General features: G+C 44.6%; 2 protein-coding genes across 3 annotated transcripts in view; one reads left to right on the top strand and one right to left on the bottom strand.

Annotated features, from left to right (window-relative positions):
• Window positions 1–3994: 3994 nt before the first annotated feature.
• MTCH1 (mitochondrial carrier 1) lies at window positions 3995–19924 on the bottom strand. 2 transcript variants are annotated; one of them, XM_033152560.1, is made up of 12 exons: window positions 19705–19923; window positions 18971–19055; window positions 16772–16878; window positions 15248–15325; window positions 14110–14167; window positions 13234–13285; window positions 11718–11777; window positions 10858–10951; window positions 9477–9524; window positions 8210–8277; window positions 7499–7574; window positions 3995–6729 (listed from the first exon to the last, which is right to left on the bottom strand). In XM_033152560.1, the coding sequence occupies exons 1-12, from the start codon at window positions 19876–19878 to the stop codon at window positions 6658–6660; spliced, it is 972 nt and encodes a 323-aa protein (XP_033008451.1). In that variant the 5' UTR covers window positions 19879–19923; the 3' UTR covers window positions 3995–6657. The 2 variants fall into 2 exon arrangements, with proteins under 2 accessions (XP_033008451.1, XP_033008452.1); XM_033152561.1 differs by lacking the exons at window positions 3995–6729; window positions 7499–7574 and adding an exon at window positions 7581–8106 and having other exon boundaries at window positions 19705–19924.
• Window positions 19925–21903: 1979 nt separating this feature from the next.
• Window positions 21904–22498, top strand: part of FGD2 (FYVE, RhoGEF and PH domain containing 2) — a 6016-nt gene continuing 5421 nt past the window's right edge. The window contains 1 exon segment of the mRNA XM_033151125.1: window positions 21904–22033. Coding sequence (XP_033007016.1) covers window positions 21904–22033 — 130 coding nt within the window.

Raw genomic sequence — 22498 nt, 5'->3', positions numbered from 1 at the left:
GGAGCAGAGAAAAGCAAACATTCCTATCGCTCTGGGCCAAGGGTGTGCTCCACAGCTTCAAGAATGGCTCCTCTGTTTAGCATGGGCCAGCGCGTCATCTCCACACACTAGTTCTGCGTGTAGAGCAGCCTCCATAATCCTGGAGCACAGGTAGGCGGTGGCAGCTCCAGCACACCTTGATGAAGCCTGAGGCCCCCAAAAGGCCTCGTTTTCCCCTCTGTTTGCTTAGAGCAGCTTTTCTCAACTTGGTGCCCTCCACACGGTTCGGGCTATGGCTCTCTTCAGTCCCAGTCAGCATGGGCTGGCTGGAGCTGGTGAGAGTAACAGTTCCAGCACCCTCTGGAGGGCAGCAGGTTGGCAGCCCCTGCTTACAGGATGGCTTCAGAGCAAAGGAATCCAAGCTTCAGCTGAAAGCTGTTTGCTTCCCAAAAAGATTCCTGTTTAATGCCGGTGCTGAATAACAAACCAGAAATTCTCTGCATATTCAAGTGTTCGTCAAAACATTTGAAAGCACGGCTTGACCTCTAATGACATTTGATTTCAGTCGCTTGACAGTGTCAAACAGTAATTAGCAAGTGGGACCTGCAACAAAAGGTTGCAGCATGGATGTCTTACCAGCCAATCAGCCACACCGTCTTCCAGGGTAGTCCATAATATTTTCCCTCCTCCATGGTTCCCCCCGCCCAGATTTTTCCAGTAGTGTTCTGTGGTCATTCAGCTTTGGGGGCCCTGTTACACTTTCTTCCTAAAAGTTTTGTAGGGTTCCCTTGGCTCCCCAAGCCTACTACTTCTTTCCTCTTGTGCACGTTGACCACATGAAGGCTGGCATTCATATGAGTTTCCCAGTAGGTATGAAGGTATTTGATAACTACTACAGTAGATGAGTTTAAGGAAAGATGAGCTAGAATATCTTCACAACAGGAGCTACACAACATAAGCTCTTTTAGCGTCCCAAAAACCCATAGCTATGATAGCTATAATCAGAAAGTAAAGCTATCAGCCTGACCCTACAGTTTGCACATGTAGTTACTTGCACCCGACGCCTGTGAAGCAAGGCAAGTCCAACTGGTTCTAATCGTGAGCCTGTGACCAGAGGCTATCTTCCGTTTTACTCCCTGCATTGCACTTAGAACAGCCTTGCCATGGTATCTGGTAACCGACAATATTTGGCAATAGCTGGCAATGGAGACAGCTGGAGAGCTGTTTTGTGGTTCACACCTGCCAAAAAACAAAACAAACCGCAGCATACATAACATTCTGCCACCTTCTCATTGTAAAGTACTTGATTTTTAGGATAAACATTTCAGATCCAAATTAAAGAGCATCAACATTTGAAATTTGGGCAAACTTCAGACATTTCAGCTTTTATCTGAGAACTAAGGTTTCATGACAAATCCACCCAGATCTGTCTTTTTGCATGGTTCTCAGAATTAAGAAAGCTGCTCACTTGAAATAGACAATAGGCTCTGATCTTCAGCAGTCTTTCCACCATGTGGCAACAGAAGCTCAATGGGAGAAAAATCCGTTGCTGATAAGCTTATCAATGCAAATGCTCCACTAATGGGTCATCTAAAGAAGGGGCTCTGAGGATATGGATGCCCATGCGCCTTGGGATAGCTAAGCGAGTCAATCTGCTTGACTTTTTAAAAGCAAATAACATTTCCCTGTAGACGGATTCCTTTTTTTTTGCAACTATATTTATCTATGCCAATTAAAACCATAGCTTTCTTTAAAGGTCAGCGTACGGGCTGGAGAGGACCCAGGAATCTCCTTTCCTTGGACCCTGATTGTTGTAAGCGAATGAGCTGCAAGTCACCCGCACGTGCCACAAATGTTCTTAGCTGCAGCTTCCTGCAAAACAGCAGCTCTGCATCATGCTTGGGGGTGAAACACACACACACACACACAGAGAGAGAGAGAGAGAGAAAGCCATTGGCTGTTCAGGACAATATGCCATGCACTCAGAGGCACCAGACGGAAGTAGCTGCCAGAACCAGATATAAAAGGGGAAGGAAGCAGATGCAAAAGGGGAGGAGAGGAGGGGCTGTCCCTGGGGGTAGACTGTGGAAGGACGTGAAAATGGATGGGAACAGAGAAAAGGGAAGACAAGAAATTTGTATAGTAGGAACATTCACCTACACAAGCCCCTGCAAGGCAGACTTTTTAACTGGGAAGGGCTGATCCACACTCCCCTTCCTCTCCAGTGAATGAATTTTAAAAAGGGAACATACTGAGCAGTTTCATAAGAAGAAATCCCTTTGAACACTCAGAACTGAACCACTTCAAGTTAAAAATAGGAGATGGTTGGCACGCTACGTACTGGCCAGAGGTACCAAATTTTTAAAGCCGACTCTGTGTGCCCTCTTTCAGAGGAGCCAATGTATTGTTTTAGTACTTCCAACCCCCTCAAACCAGAAAAGCTTGTGCTTGTCTGCCCACCAATGCACAGCTGGATTTCTACAGTGAACCAATGTAGTGCTGGCCCAGAGAGAAAGGGGTCTTTCCCAGGCTATTTCTCCAAATTCTTGATGGTGCACTGCAGTGTGACAAGAGGAGCATAGAAGCTTATTATGCCTCAGAAGATATGATCCTCAAACAAAGTACCCCAAGCACGATCGCCAGTGCTATTGGAAAGCTCATAAACAAAACCTGCATGTAACTGGGGAAAGCAAAGTGTGCTTCATATACAACTACATATATAAATTAGCACCTTTACTAAAGGTTGGAAAGTGACCCTGACCCTGTCACTGCTGTTGAGATCTTACTTTTTATTAATAATAATTTAGTAGTCAGTTATACAGTAAAACCACTGCCAGAAGCCAAATGTCCACCTAATCTAATATACATTCTTTACCAGATCTCCAAACAAACTGAATTATGTTTATGTGTTGCCAAAGCCTGGGATCTAGTGAAAAGAGAATGTTTCAGCAAGGAAGACAGACTGGAGTCCAATACATTCTATTGATGTTATTGTCTAGGATAGGGGATGGCAAACTGTGGTCTGTAGACTTCGTTCGGGTGACCTGAGGTGCATCTGAGGATTTGTAGCTGAAGATGGGAGTTGGCACATCCATCACACTGAATATTAATTGTATTTTTATTGAGCCTTTTATTTCGTATACTATATATTACAATTCAAATTCCTACAACAGTCAAAAAAAGTAATTAAGTGGTTGACCAAGACCCTAAGCAATTTTGAAGTGGTTGATGGAGAACCACTGATCTAGGAGAGATGTGTAAAAATCTTTAGGCCAGGTGATATGAAAGTGACTTATGCCAAGTCAGACCATGGAACATAGTCCCATATTGTCTACTCTGGCTGGCAGCAACTCTTTTAAGGTCTCTGAAAGGAGTCCTTCCCAACCCTGATACCCATGTTCCTATAAATCAGAGGTGATCTCCAGAGGTTGCTGGACTATTATTCCCATCAAATCCAGCCAACATGGCCAATAGTCTTAATAGGGCATAAATAAGTAAGTCAGTATGCAAAAACTGACTTACTGAAAAACATACCAGTACAGTGGTACCTCAGTTCTTGAACGTAATCCATTCTGGAAGACCGTTCGAGTTCTGAAACGTTCAAAAACCGAGGTGCAAAGGACTGTCTGCAAATTCAATTAAGTAAATTGAAAAACAAGCAGCGGAAGCCATTCGACTTCCGAGGTGTGTTCAAAAACAGAAGCATTTACTTCCAGGTTTTCGGCGTTTGAGTTACGAAACGTTTGTCAATGGAGATGTTCGAGAACTGAGGTACAACTGTATTTTGATGTCTTTGCACAGAAACACTGTGGTGCAGAGTGAACATTTCATTCTAGTTTCATTATTCTGATTGGGTCTGACTTATACAGTCTCATTTGAGCAGGATGGACATAGCATATAACCACAATGGGTGTTTTTTGTGTGTGAACATTTTAGATTTAAAAACAAACAGACTAGACGGCTGAGATTTACAGCCCTTGGGTTCATGCATAAAATTAAAGAAGCTCAAGGGAAGTCATTTTCCACAGTTTTATTTCAAAGTGAATTCAATTAACAGTTATAAAAACAATATCATGCAGTTTTATGGTAAAGGTAAAAGCATTGAAGTGACGGGTTGGGTCAAAGGGATAAGGTAGCAGATTTTTTAGGTACCACAAGAGCCTCCCACATGTACTAATAATACATGTACAAATATGCTATACAGGACAAGATCTCCAAAGCATCAAGACAAGTATCTGTTCAAATGACATTGTGTGGAAAGTAAAGGATTTGGGACACCTATCTGGAAAACAAATGACCCTATTCCTCCTCTGAGGAATTGTTGGGGTTCCTTGGATGCAAGAAGCAAGACCAGGCTCTTCCTGGGCTCCCCAAGGATTTAGAGGGGGGGAATCACAAGACACCCATATCATGTTTCACTGTATGACATTACAAAATTCATGCCCTTCCTTCTGACCCAGAAAGAATTCCCAGGCACTTCAGAAGTCAGCACAGATGCATTTGGAATTACTAAGTAACACATACACCACTCATGCACATACAACAAAGAACTAACAACACAGCAAATGGAACGGGGAAAGCCTATGTACAGCAGCATCGGATGGGAATAAAGCCATTTTTTTGTGTGTACAAATAAGCCCTGATCACAAACGAAGGAACGCCTCTAACACTTTTACTGGACAAGGAGTTAGTTGCCTTTAGAATCCCAATGCTGGATTTTCACTCCCTCATCACCTAGTTTCCTGAAGACAAACACTGATCGTTGAACTTAAGTTGAGCCAGCGTGCTACAACCACATCCTTGCCGAAATGAAACACTACTTTAGCGCAATTCACAAATAAACGGACCTTTCTTATATACTGTTGTGGCATACAAGATCTAGTAGTTTAAAAGTTGCAAACCAAAGCTAGCTGGACAACCACATTAACTGACAAGAGCTGGCTCGGCCTTTGTCTCAAGCTCAGCACCAATTCACAGAACTAAAGTGTGGTGAGAATATGAGTTTAGAAGAGAAGTCTTAAAATTGTTGGTAAAGCCGATGCTTTGCCAGGAAGATAATTTCCCAACATTTGCCATGCTACTGCAAAGATGCGAAAGTGGGGGAAGCAGTCAGCTGTGGACTGAACTGTCAGCCATGCTTGTGGTGAAGTAGCCACACGACACTCCCTTGACTGTGGAACTGATCTAATGAAAGTCTTCATGTTGACCAGAGTCAACTCACATGAACTTCTAAAGCAGAAATTAGAAAAAAAAAACTAATCATGGCCCAAATTCACATGATCAGAAGGCAGCCTTAGCTATGACAACCAATGTGCAAAAAACATTCTGTTCTACACAACAAAGCTACAAGTCCTTAACACGGCAGCCTTTCTTGCCTAGTGTCATCTCACAGTGGGGAGCACTGCTGAACTGGGGAAATAGGCCTAGAACAGCAAGTCTGACAAGCTTATTCGCATACAGGTCAGCACATATTTTTTTTGTCCCAGAGAAAACATTTCCTTTCTTTGCTTACATGCTACCTCAGTTTGGCCATGATTCATCCCCCAGCTGCATCCCCTTGTGTGCCACTGAATCCCACCCCAGAAGTTCCCCTGGCTTCACGAGTGGCAGAAGAGCCCTAGTGTATACATGTGGTATCCACATGTGCCCCTGTGGATCCCAGACACTATTAGTGCTACCTGTTTCTTCACCAAATGCTATACCCACTAATCAGGTGGGCACTGTTGCCATTCTGAGAGAACAAAGGAGGCATTCATGGTGAGTTCCAGCACCTCTTTTTCTAGAAAAATAGCAATGGCTATACTAATTCTGGCTTAAACATCTCATTAGTGAGCAACACTCAGCTCAGTCTTAAGGTGCTTGTAGTTATGTCCCCTTAGGAAATGTATCTTCCCTCTTAGTGTTCAACACCCCCTTCCCATGCTCAGGCACACAGGTTGTTCAAAACCCAGATAAAATGGATTACTCTTATGTGCCAGCTTAAGAGAAGAACCCCATGAAAAATCTGGGTGGTGGAAGACCTGAGAGATGCTATGTTAAACCAAGATTCAGATTTATGCATGTTAGTGTTAGGAAATGAATAATACTGCCCCTTACGTTTTCTGTGGCTCTCCTGAATCCTAAGTATGAAAAATATTCTAACACCAATTGGGATTTTAACATGTAGGCTAGCCAATGAGGCAGAGGCCAAAGCTGACAGAGCTAAGTTTAGCTTCTCCAATTTGTCTAATGTTTTGCTGGTCCACCGACTAATGCAATAATGGCTATTCTATTTTACTTGTCTAATGATGGCACCGAGGAGAGACTGCAACCAACTGAAGTCTCGGCTGGTTTAGGCAGTGCAAAGAATGATGTAAACAAACTTCTCATTGTGTCGCTCACTCCAGAGAGCCATGTGCATGCCAAGCCTTCAGAAGCTATAACCGTTCTCCAGTAAGACTGTCCCTTTGGACATTAGGCTTGGCTGGCACTGAAAACTGCCCCCGCCCCACCCTGACTGGCAAGATCAGTTGCCAACTTAAGTCAACATGGTGCAGTTAGGAAGCCAGTCCAATTTGCTGGGGAGAAGATGCTCTTGCTCTTTCACCTTTGACTTCAAAATTAAAAGGAAAATGTCAAAGCAAGCATTTAAGGTTTCTTCTACAAGAGTCTAGGTTGACCTCTTTCTCCCAGATGAGATTAATCAATAAGATATGCTGCTGGTGCAGATGCTCTACGAAAAAGTAGGCTGGAGCCTCTGAAGAGCTGCCCCTAGGGAGAAGAAGACAGGAGAAGCGTTGGAAACCAACATTTAAAAGAGCTGCCATTTTTAAAAAATTGTATAGTAAAATAAGGGTGCTGGATGCAGCAACAGTAAACCAGGAGCAAAATACAATTAGTAATCCCCCATATGCATTCATTTTTTTCCTCTTACAGTGGTACTTTGGTTCCCGAACAGCTTAGTCGTCGAAAAAACCAGCTCCCGAACGCCGCAAACCCAGAAATAAGTGCTCTGGTTTGCGAATGTTTTCTGGAAGCTGAATCTCTGATGCGGTTTCCAACTGAGTGCAGGAAGCTCCTGCAGCCAATCGGAAGCCACGCCTTCGTTTTCGAACGGTTATGGGGGTCAAACGGATTCCCGGAATGGATTAAGTTCGAGAACCAAGGTACCACTGTATTTTAGACATGTCTAGGAAAACCCTGCATAATATTACCGTGGTGTAAAAGGACAAACACCAAATCTCACAGGAATAGACTTTACTGGGAATATTATCCTTATTGATGTTAGTCTGAACAAGATTTTAAAGATTATGAAAACACTAAAGAGTAAAAACGGCAGGGGATTTGGGGGTGATATTTTGCTTCTTCTGTGGTTAAATTTGCATAGGCAGATTTGCAAAAAGTTAAGGATCATCCACTTCTGTTCAGGACAAGAAAGGAAGCAAGCTTCTGCCATCCATCTGTACAGAGGAACTGGTCAGGAACCAAAGCTTTACTTTCTCTGGCTAAACTCATCTCAAGAGTAAACACGGCTGCTCACCTGAGCACTGAGGTGTCTCCAGCACTGAATCCAAGAGGAAAACACAGGGCTGCGTGGAGGGAGGCCAGCAAGTAACCTATACAGCAAGGAGAGCAGTCAAGGAAGAGAACAAACTGAGGGCGAGAGAAGCAAGCAATCAAGGTGTAAACAGGAACCAACATCATTACTGCCTCCAGATGCTCTCATTTATTCAGTTACAACAGACACAAATATATACAGTCCCTGCTCTAGAAAGGGGGCAATACACAACAGAAAGCCAAACCCTCTCATTGTTCTACAAGCTGCAGAAACTTTACAAAGGCTAGTGCAAAAAGCCACTGACTTAACTCCATCTCCCTCAATGAACATTCACAAACTTGAAAGAGACACAGAGGCTGTTCACTTCATGTTTATTGACCTAAAAATGCTGGCTGGCTAGCAAAAATAACTGTGGGCTATTTCCACATATACACACAGCCAAGGTCTTCTCTTCCTCCTGGTTCCTTCAGCGCGCATCATCTCCAAACACATCAGCCTGAAGTCTGTCTGTCCCAAATCACTTTTTTAGGTGCGTGCAGGGATGCGAGGGCGCAATTTTTCATGCTGTGTGTGCATATGTCCAGGCTAAGCTGTTTAGTATAGGAAAATATGACTAGAATAAGTAGTTCTGCCAACTTATTAAGTTTTCATTAATGATGCTGGATTGGGGGTGGGGAGAGTGAAATCACATACCCACAATTGTTCACCGCCATGAGATCTCCCACCAGAAGAAAGGGGTACGTCAGCATGCTCACAGCAATCTGAAACAAAGACGTATCTAAGGCATTCCCTTCCATACGGCAAAGCGAGACACTCTCCCCCGCCTCTCCCCCAAAAAAACAATGCGCAAGAAGCCTCATGCAACAAGACAGGACCAGCATATTTTGAGTATGCAGAGAGAGAAACTTTTTCACCCGAGGCAGCTTAACTGTCAGTTATGTAGAAAAGCAGCATAACAGGCCCCAGATATACATCAACTGGCAGGAAGTACTTCAGCTGAAAGATGCTTAACAACAGAGCTGCACATGCCTGTTAAAAATTACACGTGGAAAGAGATCCATGTGCATTAAGGATAAGTTATGATGACAGCTGGTTTTCCCCACCCACATCTTGCACTTTATTAATTGTGGGTTTATTCGAGTCTGGTTTGGCAGCATGGCAGTTTCTCGAGCCCAAGGAGAATATGGGTTGACCAACAATTTTTTGGCCACTCGACAGTTGCAGTTTCATAGGACTTATACAGGTAGGAGACTTGGGTGTTTCATCTAACTCACCTCGCCTCAAGCAGACCAGATTTATTAAAGTTGCCGACCTGTGGCATAAGCACTATCGTTAGTGGAGCAAGAGGCAGTGACTGTGGGAGACAGTACAGTGGTACCTCTAGTTGCAGACTTAATCCGTTTCGGGGTGCCATTTGCACCCTGAAAAGTCAGCAACTAGACCGCCTCTTCTGCACATGTGCATGGCACGATCGAGTGCTTTTGCGGGTGCGCGTAGATCACTTTTGCGCATGCGGCGAAGCCGGAAGTAAACACTTCCAGGTTTGCCGCGTTCGTAAGCTGAAAGTCCGTAACAAGATGTTTGACTGTATATGGGAGTGAGCCAAGTCTACACAGCCTGCCTCCCTCTGCAAAGCTATGCTGATGAGAAGAGGCCAGGAGCAGAGGCCTGGGGTGGGTTACAGCTACTACAGTGTGCAATAATGCCTGTAGCGGCACTGTTTCATACTTTGGACCACACTTGAGGCACACTTGCCAAAAAAGCTTGCCAGTTATTGCTTTAAGTCAGGATCATAAATCAACTGTTCAAACCCTGAGATCTGAAGTTCCCAGTTGCTGGGACTCAGTACTTATACAAAGTCATACATGGGTGTGCACTATTTCCCTAGAACAATGGAAGAGAGAAGGAGAACAAGTCATATGTTTACCAATTCCCCCAACAGGCACAATCGCTTACATACCCCCATCACAAACTTGGTGTAGCTTCGTATCACAGAGGCTTGGCTGAACTGAAACAAAAAGAGATCAGAGGTGTCTTCAGGCTCAGACCATCACACACACTTAGCGAATACAAGCAGATCATTGGTTATCAATAAGGCTACATGGAATATGCAACGAGATTGGCATAGTTCCAGATACAATCTAAACCAGATCTGAGCTAACGCAGGCAGCAACAGCTTTAAACTGACAAGAGGCACCTACTAAACCAGGTGTGGGGAACGTCTGGTCCTCCAGATGTCACTGAACTACAAGTCCCACCAACCTTGGTCACTGACCATGCTTGCTGGGGCTGATGGAAATTGTAGTTCAGCAACAGGTCGAGGGCCAAAGGTTCCCCATACCTGCACCAAACTGAAGACAGTGTAAACACAACTCCACAAAGGCTGCTGAGTTGTTACATAAGTATAGGCAATTCGGATTGCTCTTCTATGGAAATAACTTTTCCATAGTTACACTCTACCTGTCTTAATATTTGATCCCATGTCCCCAAGGGGGAAAGATTTCATGAGCTGTATTAACAAGCAGCTCCCAGCAAACAGGTCTGAGAGTTTTGGTATTTTCTTAGCCCAAATTAGCATGCTGCAAACTAGGCAAAAACTGAATATGGGGAATCAATGATGCTTAAGAGAAACCATGTGCACTGAACAGAAAAAGTTGGCTAGAATGTGGCAAAGGCACTTCCTGGCTGCTATATGGTGATGGCTTGAGCTTGTACAGATGAGCAGAACAGTATTGCAGGGTGGGGGGAAGGTTCATGTTCTCTGCTGAGATTCGTCAGCTACTTAAAACTATGCTCAATTTGAGCTGTGGAAACAAAGCAGAGAGAGGCCTCACTAACAGATGACCCCCCTCCCCCTTCAGTTTAGAACATTCTGCAAATCAAGGCTTCAACCTAGGTCCGAATGAGTCATTGAAAATTTCCTGCTTCTCTCTCTCTTCACACTTTTGCTATAAAAACCTAGCATGTTTTATTTCAGCTATTAGCAAGTCTGCTAAGTTCTTCCGACCCATATGTTTCTGTGATATCAGTATTAACTACTAGTCCCTAAAGCAGGGGTGAGTTAAACCATGAATGCCAGGTGCAAAACAGTAGCTCAGTCAGGTGGACATACACTAAGAAGTCCAGAAATTCAAGGATAGTATCAAAACCAAGTTTAGAAGTCCTTCCATACAAAAACCCACTCCTGGTTTTTCCCCAAGCATTCTTTTTCACAAGTTACGTGTGTGTGTGTGTGTGTGTGTGCGCGTGTGTGTGTGCTGATTCAGGGCAAATCACCCAAAGATCCATTGTTGCACTAAACCAACAAGCAACTCAACAAGATGAGATACCCCACCACTCACATTGTCATCCACTGCGTAGGTGTTGATCAAGTGAGCCAGAAGGTTGCAACACCATAGAAAGATGACATCACCTAGGATATGAGGAACTAAACCGCTGAAAAACCAAGAAGGAAAATTGATAACAAAGACTTGAGTTAAACTACAAGAGTTTTGTGGCTATTTAAAATGGAACCGTTGCCTTTTAAAAGAAGAAGAAGATGCAATTTAGACAAAAATCTCATCAAGAGTGACCAGAAAATGTGGTTAACTCCTACCCTGATACAGAGATTCCAATTCTCCAGTTCTGTTAATTCAAAAGGAAATCACTAACTCATTCTACATGGCATTCTACAGCACAGATGCCTTTTAGAAACCTCAGTGCTGATTAAAAAGTAATCACAGATAGAATAAGATTTGTTGATCTCCTTATTGCTGTTTTGACCGAGCCATTCCTAGTAATTATTGTTGCTTAAGTCTGGGACTCCTTCCAAAAAATGCCTTAGGCTCTGACTTAATGCAGGGAGGAGCTCCAAGGCTGAGGTGCTGCCTATGAAGCCCCAAGTCATTTGCTTCTGTCGGTTTTATGTGTTGCGCAGGAGACACTACTGCCTGGTCACAATGGGCAGCAATTTATCTCTGCTATGTACCTGCAGAGTTTTAGAATTCCAAAGGAGTATCCTATTTAGAGCAGCATCCTATGTACTGTGTGATAAAAAAATGTTGAGTGCAGAACTGAATCCTAAGGAGTGGGAAGAGCAGCCTCCCGTTCTGCTGGCAGATGGCTGTTTGGAATAAGAGCTGGCCCAGGGTGTGGCAACTGATCAAAAACAAAAGTTTCAGATGGAGTAAGGTTTGCTAGGAATTCAGACAGACTCACGTACACAAAGAATCCCAGCAGCCCCTCTTCCTTCCAAATTGTCCCAATGGAGCTGAACACGCCCCTGTTGAGAAAGGAAATGGTTAAGACTCGGGGAAGCAACTCTCACACGCCTCTGCAGTCAGCAGCACATTTATGCAGCTGCTACTGGTATGCTTCAGCAGGGGAAAGAAGAATCGTCTTCCTCTCCCTTGGAACAAACCAACTGCTAAATTAGCGTTATGATTCTAGCACAGGGGTAGACAACCAGCGGCCCTTGGCCTGATTTCAAAGCCCTCAGCAAGCAGCAGTTCATACCTCTGGCCAAGAGTAATCTGTCCTTGGCCAGGGAGGAAAAGGGAGCGAGAAAGAGGGTTGGGAGGAAGGGAAGGCTCTGGTCCTGCCCACAGCCACCTTCAGTCCCACTCATGCAGCCTCCAACCAAATACCCTCTCTTCAGAATGCATCTTTCTCCACCACCCCCCGTCTCTCTCTCAAAAAAGTTTCCCATCACCATAATAAAATAACAGTTTGCAGCATAAAAATGTCCATATTAATAGCACATATGTGCAATTCAGAATACTCCTACTCACAGATACCTAATTGGCCTGTGATTTTTTTTTTTTAATCCTGACCTGGGGACAAAAGAACCCTAAAGAGGCACCGAGGCAGCCTCTCTCAGATGGGCATTCTACAACTGGGGTGCCACCACACAGAAGGCCCTCTCTCCTTAGTAGCCCCCCACTTCACTTTGCTTAGTGTAGACACCTTCTTCAGTAGAGTCGCTGAAGGAATCTAGGAATCTTGTAGTCCTACTTTGGACCAACTGCAGTTTCTGGATTATTTTTGAAGGCTGCTGTGTATATGCTGCATTGCAGTAAACTAAGCATGAGGTTACCGAGAGATGGGTAGCTGGCAACCAAACTATCTCTATTCAGGTGGAACTCTCTTTCCTAAGAAGTGTGCATGGCCTCCGTGCTGCAGATTTTTAAATGAAGCCTTAAAAGCCATCATTTACAAGCAAAGGCAGCAGCCTTAATAGTTATTAAAAAGACCATTTAAAACAGTTACAGAGACTAATAAAGACAACTAAAGAACACTATAGTATGTACCAATTCTGGAAATAAATTAAAAATTGCAAAAGGCAGCTAGTTATGATTAGTTTAGTGTTGTATTTATTGTGTTTTTACCATATTGTGAGCTTTCTTAGGTGGAGTATGTCTCCCAAAGCATCATATGCATGTTTTTATAGGAAGGAAATAAATACCGGTACTTAAAATTGCGACTGCATAGTTGCACTATCTTAAATTTCTGCACAAGGAGACAATTATGAAATTGTACTGGTGTTTCACCTCCTTTTTGTCTGACATGGAAGATGCTGAAACACATAAAATTCTAGTGGGACAATGGATATGTAGCATCAAAAACAGAGTGGAGTATGAGGAAGGATAGGGAGCTGTTCTTGCTGATGCTCCTTGGTTCACATTGAGCAAATAGTTTATCCAAGACTATTATTCTCTCAAAGGGCAGAACAATCTCACCTGTACTTCACTTCCCGTCCTACGAACTGGACCATACAGCGCATTGAAATTACTGCAGGGAAACAGAGGCATTTAAGCAACTGCAGTTGCAAACCATTTCATCACTTCATCAGGATCTATCAAGCAGTCAATGAGGCACGGAATCCACCCCCCAAAATGCAGCATTCCATCAGTCACAGTTCTTAGCTCATGATGCTTAACAGAGATATAAATGCATACCTCCCTAGCAGCAAAAACCCCAGGAGTGCCTTGTGGCTTCTTAAACATTAGCAAGTTGCGTAAGATTTCACTGATTATGGGGAACCTGTGGCCCACCTGATGCTGCCACACAACAACCCAGCATCCCTGATCACTGTCTTTGCTGGCTGTGACTGATTGGAACTGTAGTTCATCAATGTCTTGAGGGCCACAGGTTATTCATCCCTGCATCAGAATCCACCCTGTCAGATGTATGAAATATTTTCTTCAGTTGTAGAGTGAATACCCCTCTTACACTTCAGCACATGCATCTATTATTATGTAAGCTGTAGGACCAAAATGTCATGAAATGGAACAAGTCCCAGTCTCTTGTATTTCTATGCAGAGTCAAATTTACTTCAGCAATCATTAGAGACAGCAAACCTCCATCTCTATAGGTTTTAACATCTCAAATGAGTCTGACTCAAGGTCAGGCTCCTGTCACGGCTACGAATATCTTTCCCAATTTTGTTTAAAACAATTGCTTCAAGAGACAAACTAAAAGCTAGTCTAACTTTTTTTTATCAAAATCTTTATACCACTCGATTGTAAAAAACAAAACAAAAACCCAACAACCCTCAAAGTGGTTTATCTACAAGGTTAGAAAGAGATTGAAAGACAGCAGACCACACAACTCACCATGCAGTGGATGAGAGATAACCCGGGATACACACTGCATCATCATCTCATGGGAGGTCTGAGAAACAAGGTTAAGCAGAGTGCAGTATGAACCACCTTCTGAGAAATGGCATGACTGCAACTGATCACACTGTCATTAGGACTATGTTGGGAAACTGATTGCTTTTAAGTATTTTAGTTTTGTGTTTTGAAAGACAAATCTGGGGGAACTACACTGAAGGCAGCAATTCCCAGTCTCACTACCTCAAGCCACGACCTGTCTCCCACATATCTTTATTCTGATGTAACTGCATACGAGATAATTCAGAGAGGAGAGATTGTGAAGCTTCGGTAACACAAACAACTTGACCTCAGAGGTATACCCATGTCTGAAGGCAAATTTCTGCTTTGTTTGAAACTTTTCAAGCCTCACAACATTACATATGTTGGAAGACCACTTTCAGGTGTTTTATATTCTCATTATGCCATTTTTCAAAAATCATTTGATGGTATCTAATGCTGCCACAAAACTTGTGCAGCAGGCTCCTACTTGAACAATAGAATTTCTCCCTTCTCTCCTCTGCAACCCCTCCATCTCAAAATCTCTTCCAGAGCATTGGGGGACCTTCTGGAGCAGATTTTGCATTGCACAAGGGGAGGAAGGGGAAGTCCCTTCCATGAGTGTATTGTGCAACCTATTGGTTGTGCAAGTGCAGAACAAATTCTACAATGGCAACAGAACTTCCCTTCCCTCTCCCCACTCATCTGCTGAATGTCCTCTGCAGGTTCTCTATACCCTCTGAAGAAGATTTAGGGGTGTTGGGAGAATTCTATTGTGCTCACAGAAATTGTTCTGCAATTATTTAGTTAGATTAAATCCATTCATTTTAATTTTTAATTTCTTGAATGGCAGAAGAGCCAAAATCTAAAGAAATCAGTCTGACTCCACGTTTGCATTTTCAACCTTTCCAATCTTCTCAGAGCGTTAGCCAAAGGCAGTTTTCCAAACTAGGTTTAGCTTTACAGGAAGTTGGGGAGAAATGAATCATGTTAACGTTCCTAGATTTATTAGAATGCAAAGTTGCAAAAGAGTGTTGCTTTTCCCCAAACACTAGGTAAAAGATTAAGTAAAGAAAGATAGCTCAATAATGGATCCCACCTCTTTTGCCACTTTCAGGAGGGACGTTTTCACATCATCCTTGTTAGAAACATGTTCTATATCCTCCAAAGGAAAGGCCTAAAATACAAAATGGACAGACATTAAGCTTACCTCCCTTCAGAGACTTTGCTATGATGAGCAATGGCACTTGATGCATCTGCTATTAGGGGTGTTCCCAAGGCTCCCTATTCCCCAATTCTAATAAATAATATAGCCAGGGGGAAATGGGAGAGGAGCTCAGGGGACCATACATGAGGGGGGGGGGAATCACCATGTGACACAGATTAGGTTGAAAGATAGTGACTTGCCCATCTTTGCTTCCCCCTTCTTAAGGAAGTAGGAACCATGTCAGTTCATTAGCCAACCTAGATAAGTGTCTACATGGATTGGCCACAGCTGTCCAGTGCTTTTCCTGTCCCACCTGGAGATGCCAAGAATCAAACCTATGACCTTTTGGATGCAAACTACGTGCTCTGTCACCAAGCTATGGTCCTTCCCCAACTTCCTTCCCTTCTCCCTACGCTCTTGCTGCAAGGAAGCCAGGTAGGGTGTGTTTGTGCACAACTTTTTCTGCCTCGCAGAAATGGAGAAGGAAGTTGCTCTCCACTTTGAAAACGCCCAGCTTGGAAGCATGCATTTGCCTCCTGCTCATCACCCTGTGTCTAAAACATCATTAGCAGGAAGAGAATCAGCATGAGGAGGCCAGACTCGAAAGCACTGAAGGAGCATGAATGAGCCTCTCTTCCCGCTTCCAAGCAATGCACAGACGGGAGGGAGTGGCAGCCGGCGCAGGCTCCCGAACCATAGAGCTGAATCAGGCAGTGTTGAGCTTTCGGAGCTTTCCTGTGCACAGCAGGAGGGGACGGAGTGGAAGGCAGCCAACTCAACTTGGCAGGAGACAGCGCAGCACTCCTCCCATCCTTAATGAGGAGCTGTCACTGACGATTAGAAAAGTGAAATCAACAGCCCCACTGTCAAAGACTGAGCAGGCCAAGAAGTGTCAGACTAACAGGCTTTCACAGGAAATAAAAGGTCACTAAGAGAGGATCAGCACATCATTATTTTAGGCAGGCTGAAGGCACTCAAGACATTCCTAAAGCAGCCTGATGGTGACTTAATAATCAATTAATTTAAAATATGGTCCAAGAGGGCCATCAGTGTAGGACCGTAATAAAAATAATAATGCTGAGGATTCAGGAAATCGTTCACAGAATGAAAAAGGGGGAAAGTTAAAAGACATGCTCAGAGGGCCTCCGTTCAGCATAAGGCCAGCAGCTGCTGCTGCTCTTTCAGCTCAGCAACTCAGGATCTCGCAAAGGATTTACTGCCTCTGGTTGAATGAAAGGGGCTGTTTGCTACAACCAGAGCAGTGGCAGTGGTGGTTGCTCCTGAAGCTCATTCCTTCTCACTCCATAGAGGTGTCAGCTGAGACTTCAGTTATAATGAAATGCTGACCTGACTTTTAAAAGCCATTCACAACTAGCTTTCAGTACACCGAGTGCAGAGAGCAAACTTGAACCTTACCTTCTTTACTCTCCCTCTGCTTATGGTGGATAAAGTGCTAGAGAGGATTCGAGGAGCAAGGCCACGGAAAAGGCCCCTTTTCCCATCCACTTCCACAATGTGTCTGGCTAGGAAATAAACGATTGTGGTGTCACATCATCGTCGTCGTCAGTCCTCAGAAGCTCCAACTTGCAGCTGACTAAACATCTACTTGGAATAACATGTCTCAGGGCATTAGACTATCGACTGATACTGAAGATCCCATTGTAAAATGAGGAGAACCCTGACATTTCCAACTAAATCTTTCAGCTGTGGTCTGCCTACCTTAAAGAGTTACACTGGATTTTACTGGGCTAGGTCAGAGTGTGAAGATTCCTTTAACTCGTGCTTAGCTGTGTTGCCTCCTTCCACCCCAAAGGGTTCAGGTTATAATCTGCAAAATGTTTTGAAAGGAATTGCATAGAGCCTAAATTATTACAAGCATCAGATGGTAAGGCAGAGAGGAAAAACTCTAATGTGCTCCTAGTAACGTATAATGCCGTGGTTGTTTGCACAGTGGAAATATAAGAGTAATTCCACTTTTCCAACCCTCAGGTTACTGTAAAGTGGTATTTTTTCCTAGCTGTATTTTTTTTTCAAGAGAGAAAATGTTTCGGTAAGAGCACATCTACAAAGTGATCTTCATTAAACAGCTGACTGTCATGCCTCACACAATAAAACAATCACAAAGAAATGCATTTAAAAAGCTTCATTAGCAAAACAAAAACCCAGATTCTAAGTCACAGTATGGTTGCTCTATACCATTATATATATATAGAAAGCAAGGAGTATTATAGATTCATGCAGTGATGTATACACATTTTGCCTCTCTACATGCTATAAATGTGTCTGTCTTTTAAAATTCTGTTTTATGCAAAACAGTTTGCTAATGAATATTGTTTTAATAGGTGCCAAACATTTCTCTAAGGGAAGCACATAAGTGGTATGGCTGAAAGTAGCAAACTAAATCCTCAACAATCATACCACTACACATAGTAACACTTTTATAGCTAATCTCTGTTATAACCAAATGATTTATTTTATAATTTGATTGTTTTATAAAATGTATATACTGCTTGATTGCAAAACAATCCAACCCTTAAAGTAATTTACAAAAAGGATGAAATCCTCATCCATCTAAATGGATATCCCAAATTCAAAAAAGGTACAATCAATTAAAAAGGGTTTACTGGCCTAACACTAGGTATGTTGCTGTTGTTTTGCCTGTAATTTTGTTGGAAGTGACACAGAGTGGCTGGAGCAACCGAGTCAGATGGGTGGGGTATAAGAAATATTATTATTGTTATTACATTATTATTAGCAGTATTCATATAAGTAGATATTATTCACACCAAACTGCACTTTTTGCAGCACATGCAACCCTTTCTAAGTCAATAAGGATCAACTATGATTCCATACAGTCTATGGCACAGACAATACTTTTTTCCTATTACAAAATGACTAGCAATATAAATGAGATAAAGAGTGTTGGACTGGTTTGCATGCAATACTAAGCCAAACCACGGCTAAGTGTGGGTACTCGCTGTAAAAATTACAGCCACTTTGTTCCTCCCCCAGTCCTGCTGCTATGCTACTCAAAATGAAGACATGATTTGACTTAGCATTATATCTGAACCCAGGCTCATGGTTTGTCTGGAGTGAGACTAGCTATGTGCCTGGGTTCAGCTGTAGTAGTGCCAAACCATGATTTCACGTTAAGTAGAGCAGAAGCAGCAGCAGCTATTTTTTACTGCAAGTACCTTCATAATCATGCATTCATGCTTAGATACAGTATGGCTTAGCATTACATGCAACTGGGCCACTGCCTACAGGATTTAAAAGGCAATAATGCAATTCAGCACGCCTACTCAGAAGATAAGTTCTACTGGAGAGTACTCCTAGTTTCAACTATGAAAACCTAGTGCACCATACAATTATAGCTATCACTTTTTTGTTGTCTTTGTGATCATTGCAAATCAAGATGATCTAAGCAGTATTCCTCCTGCAGCATCTATATTCTCATAAAAAACCAACTTTGTTCACAGAAAAGGCTTTAAAAAAAAGGAACTGATTTATCACAGCACTATACTACTGTTGACTTATCCATCATTTCTAAGTTTTGTATTATCCTTACTCAACTACTGACAAACTTTCCTTGGATTTTTATTAAGGTGTGCTCACCATATGTAAAAAAGCCAGGTAGGTAAAGTACTTTTCTTCCCAACAAGTTTCTCCCGACAGTTGGAGGAAGAGGTTCATGCCCAACCTTTAAAAGAGATACCAATCAGGCAACATCTGCTTCTTGCAAGAATCCCCCATACCAGTGTTCTTCATTCATAAGTTAATATCCTATATAGATGGTACATTTCCCCATTTGTTCTCAGTTCTTACTCAGTTTCACCAACACCAACCCTTTACTGAATTAAAAGATTTACAGGCCCAGTGCCTCATAGCTAATTTTAGTATTGTCTTTTTGCATTTTTCTAACCCACTCTGAACCCTTACGGTGAAGGGTAAACAGTCCAAATCATCCTCATAGATACACCATTTTTAGTTGTGACAGTGTCATTTTATACAGCAAACGGAACAGCAACGTTCTTTACAATATCTAGGTAAACTGCAAAAAGGAGATTAACCTCATTTGTGAGGTACTGACCCTCCTCCACCTGTTGCAAGGGGTCACACCTACCACAAAACCCGGAAACTGAGCCCTAATTAGGGGCAGCCCCAATAATTAAGACGAAGGCTGCACCTACTTGCCCAGGGATGTCCGGAGGCACATCCCAATATAAACAGCAAATACCAATAACTCTAATTAATTATCGGGCCCTGCTTAGCAACCCCCCAAATTCTTGGGGTTGCCTGCTCCGTCAGAGGCCCACAGTCCCGGAACCGGCTTTCGGATGCGACCGCACCTGCACCAGCAGCTTCACATACAGCAGAGGGTGGCTCAAGGTCGTGAAGCCGGCGCTCAAGGCCACGAAAAGAGCGTCGGCCCCCTCCGCCGGTGCTGGCCCCATTCCTGGCCCAGCGGCTGCGGGAGGTACCCTAGGGCCCACCGTTACAGCCGCCATCCCCTCTGCCCCCATCCAAAAAGGGAACGCACTTCCGCGTACAGCTCCTTGCCCTCGTCACATGACCGAGCCCTTTGGTCACCGGGCTTCTGCGTCATAACATCACGCAAGGGGAAGGGCTGCGGCAGAGAGAAGGAACTGGCTGCTTTCTTGCATAGACTCAGAAAATTGTAGAGTGACCACGGATAATGATAACTTCCGGGTTCATTTTCATGCCCCGCCCCCCATCCTGGGTCGGACGTGAAAGCTTAGCGAACAGTGAAAGCAATGAACAAGAGTTTCAGGAGTTGTTTTTTTTGAGTTAGAAGCGATCCATCCAGGAACTCTGGGTCGTTTCCTACTTCAGATGTTATTTCATTTGAAAGAAATGTGATTTTAAGCTTTATTTTTAGTGGCGAACCCTTAAAAAGCTATTGGAGTTCAGGGAGGGAGAGAGCCTTACGAAAGCGAGGCTTTCCGCTGCCAGTACTGCAGTCTGCAGTTTGAGGGTCCTTCCTGCGACCCCCGCTAAGCCCCGATTCAACGCTCAGTTACGCTCGGAAGTCGGAATCCGTCTGATCCATGGTCTGCATTAGAAAACGCAGAAGATCCGCCTCTGAGGCCGCTGCTTGCCGTGTTTGCCCAGGCACGGATCCGAGATTCCGTGTCTGTTTTCTGCTCGAGCCGTCATTTCAGCCCAAAGCGGGGAGGGATATGGCGCTCGAAGTGCACCCCGAGGCAGAGAACTAGGGAGCTATGGAACCATAGGAAGTCTACATTTCCCTATCTTTGTAACCATTGGACGATACCATTATTGTGCAGAGGGGATAGTAGAAGGCTGGCGTCAGAAGCGCCCGGTTCCTTCTCAGGCATGTTTCTTTCTAGCAAATACCTAGTGGGAACGAGTCCAAGGGCGCCCTTGGGCGACAGGAGCCCCCAGCTTATTAAGAGGGCGGAACCATTTTAAGCTGTTTAGGGCGATAAGCAACATAGAGATAGCAAAGAGTAGACGCCCCGCCGTTTTGTTTTACAGTCTCCATTTTACGCTCCTCGAGAGGTGAACATCTGCATTCGACTGGGTTTTTTAAAGGCTAATTGGAAGGGACCGTTTTTTGTGAAGGAGAGCATATCCACAAACGCACCCCATGTCTGTCATTGTTTTAACACAGGCGTGGGACGATTTTGGTTGGTTGACAGTACTGTAGAATCCTCCGCATGTCTACTCAGGTTGTCGACTAAGTCATGCTGAGTTCGTGCAAGTGTGCATAGGATTGCAGCTACAGACACACAAAGAGCCCTGCTGGATCAAGCGAATGGCCCATCTAGTGCAGTATCCTGTTTTCACAGAGGCCAACCAGATGCGAATGGGAGGCCCATAAGTGGGATCTGAGCACAACAGCGCTCTTCCTTCATCCAGTTTCCAGCAATTGATATTCAGAAGCATACTACTCTTCTGACCTTTTCTACCTCTTCAGTATCCCTCGTAAGGTGCGCTGACCAGAAATTTACAGTCTTCAAAGTGTGCTTGTACCACAAATTTGTACTAGCAGCTGTATTTATTTCATCAGTAAAGACTGAAAACAGGACAGTTTCTTAAAGTCTTTTTAACAGAGTTGCTGTAAACCAGTATCTATACATCTCACCCTCATTTGGAGGTCATAATAAACATGGGGGTGGGCAGGGGAGGAATCTGCCCCCCATCAATATTGTTGTTGTTTAGTCGTTTAGTTGTGTCCAACTCATCTTGACCCCATGGACCAGAGCACGCCAGGCACTCCTGTCTTCCACTGCCTCCCACAGTTTGGTCAGACTCATGTTAGTAGCTTCGAGAACACTGTCCAACCATCTCATCCTCTGTCGTCCCCTTCTCCTTGTGTCTTTTCTAGGGAGTCTTCTATTCTCATGAGGTGGCCAAAGTATTGCAGCCTCAACTTCAGGATCTGTCCTTCCAGTGAACACTCAGGGCTGATTTCCAGGGGCGTTCCTAGCCCCTTGGCTGCCCGGGGCGGGAAGCCAAGAGGCACCCCTGAGGGCGGGGGCATCGCGGCACGCGTGTGCGTCATGACGCACGAACACGCTGCAATGCCCCGCCCCCGGGGGATGCCGGGCGGGGGCTTCGGGACTATCTGCAGCTCGCAGAGGCTTCCGAAGCAGCGGGGCCGGCACCCCCGGGGGCGGGCCATCGCGTTGTGTGCGTCATGACGCACGCACACGCGGCGACGCCCCGCCCCCGGGGGATGCCGGGCGGGGGCTTTGGGAGCCTCTGCGGGCTGCAGAGACTCCCGAAGCCGCCGCCCGGGCCCCCTCGGGGGGGGCGCAAGTGGGGCAGGGAGAGGGGCGGGTCTCCTCTCCTTGCCCTGGCTCCGCAAGCCAGCCAGCGGCGCGAAAAGCCGCTGGAGGGCGGGGGCTATTTTCGGCGCTGCCGGGGCAGAGCTGCAGGGGCAGCCAGCGAGGGGGGTGACACCCCGACTCGCTGGCGGCCCCTGCGGCTCCACCCCGGCAGTGCCGAAAATAGCCTAAAAAGAATTTTTTTAAAAAGGGGGGGGGGAAGCCCAGTGGGCGGGGCCGCCCCCCTTGTGTCACCCCCAGCAGGGGTGCTGCCCGGGGCCCCCCGCCCCCTCCGCCCCCCCTGCGACGCCCCTGCTGATTTCCTTAA

The sequence above is a fragment of the Lacerta agilis genome, chromosome 6 (genome assembly GCF_009819535.1).
Source record: "Lacerta agilis isolate rLacAgi1 chromosome 6, rLacAgi1.pri, whole genome shotgun sequence".
Taxonomy (NCBI): domain Eukaryota; kingdom Metazoa; phylum Chordata; class Lepidosauria; order Squamata; family Lacertidae; genus Lacerta; species Lacerta agilis.
Note: the sequence above shows the minus strand (reverse complement) of the source record. Positions and strands in the feature narration are given on the sequence as shown.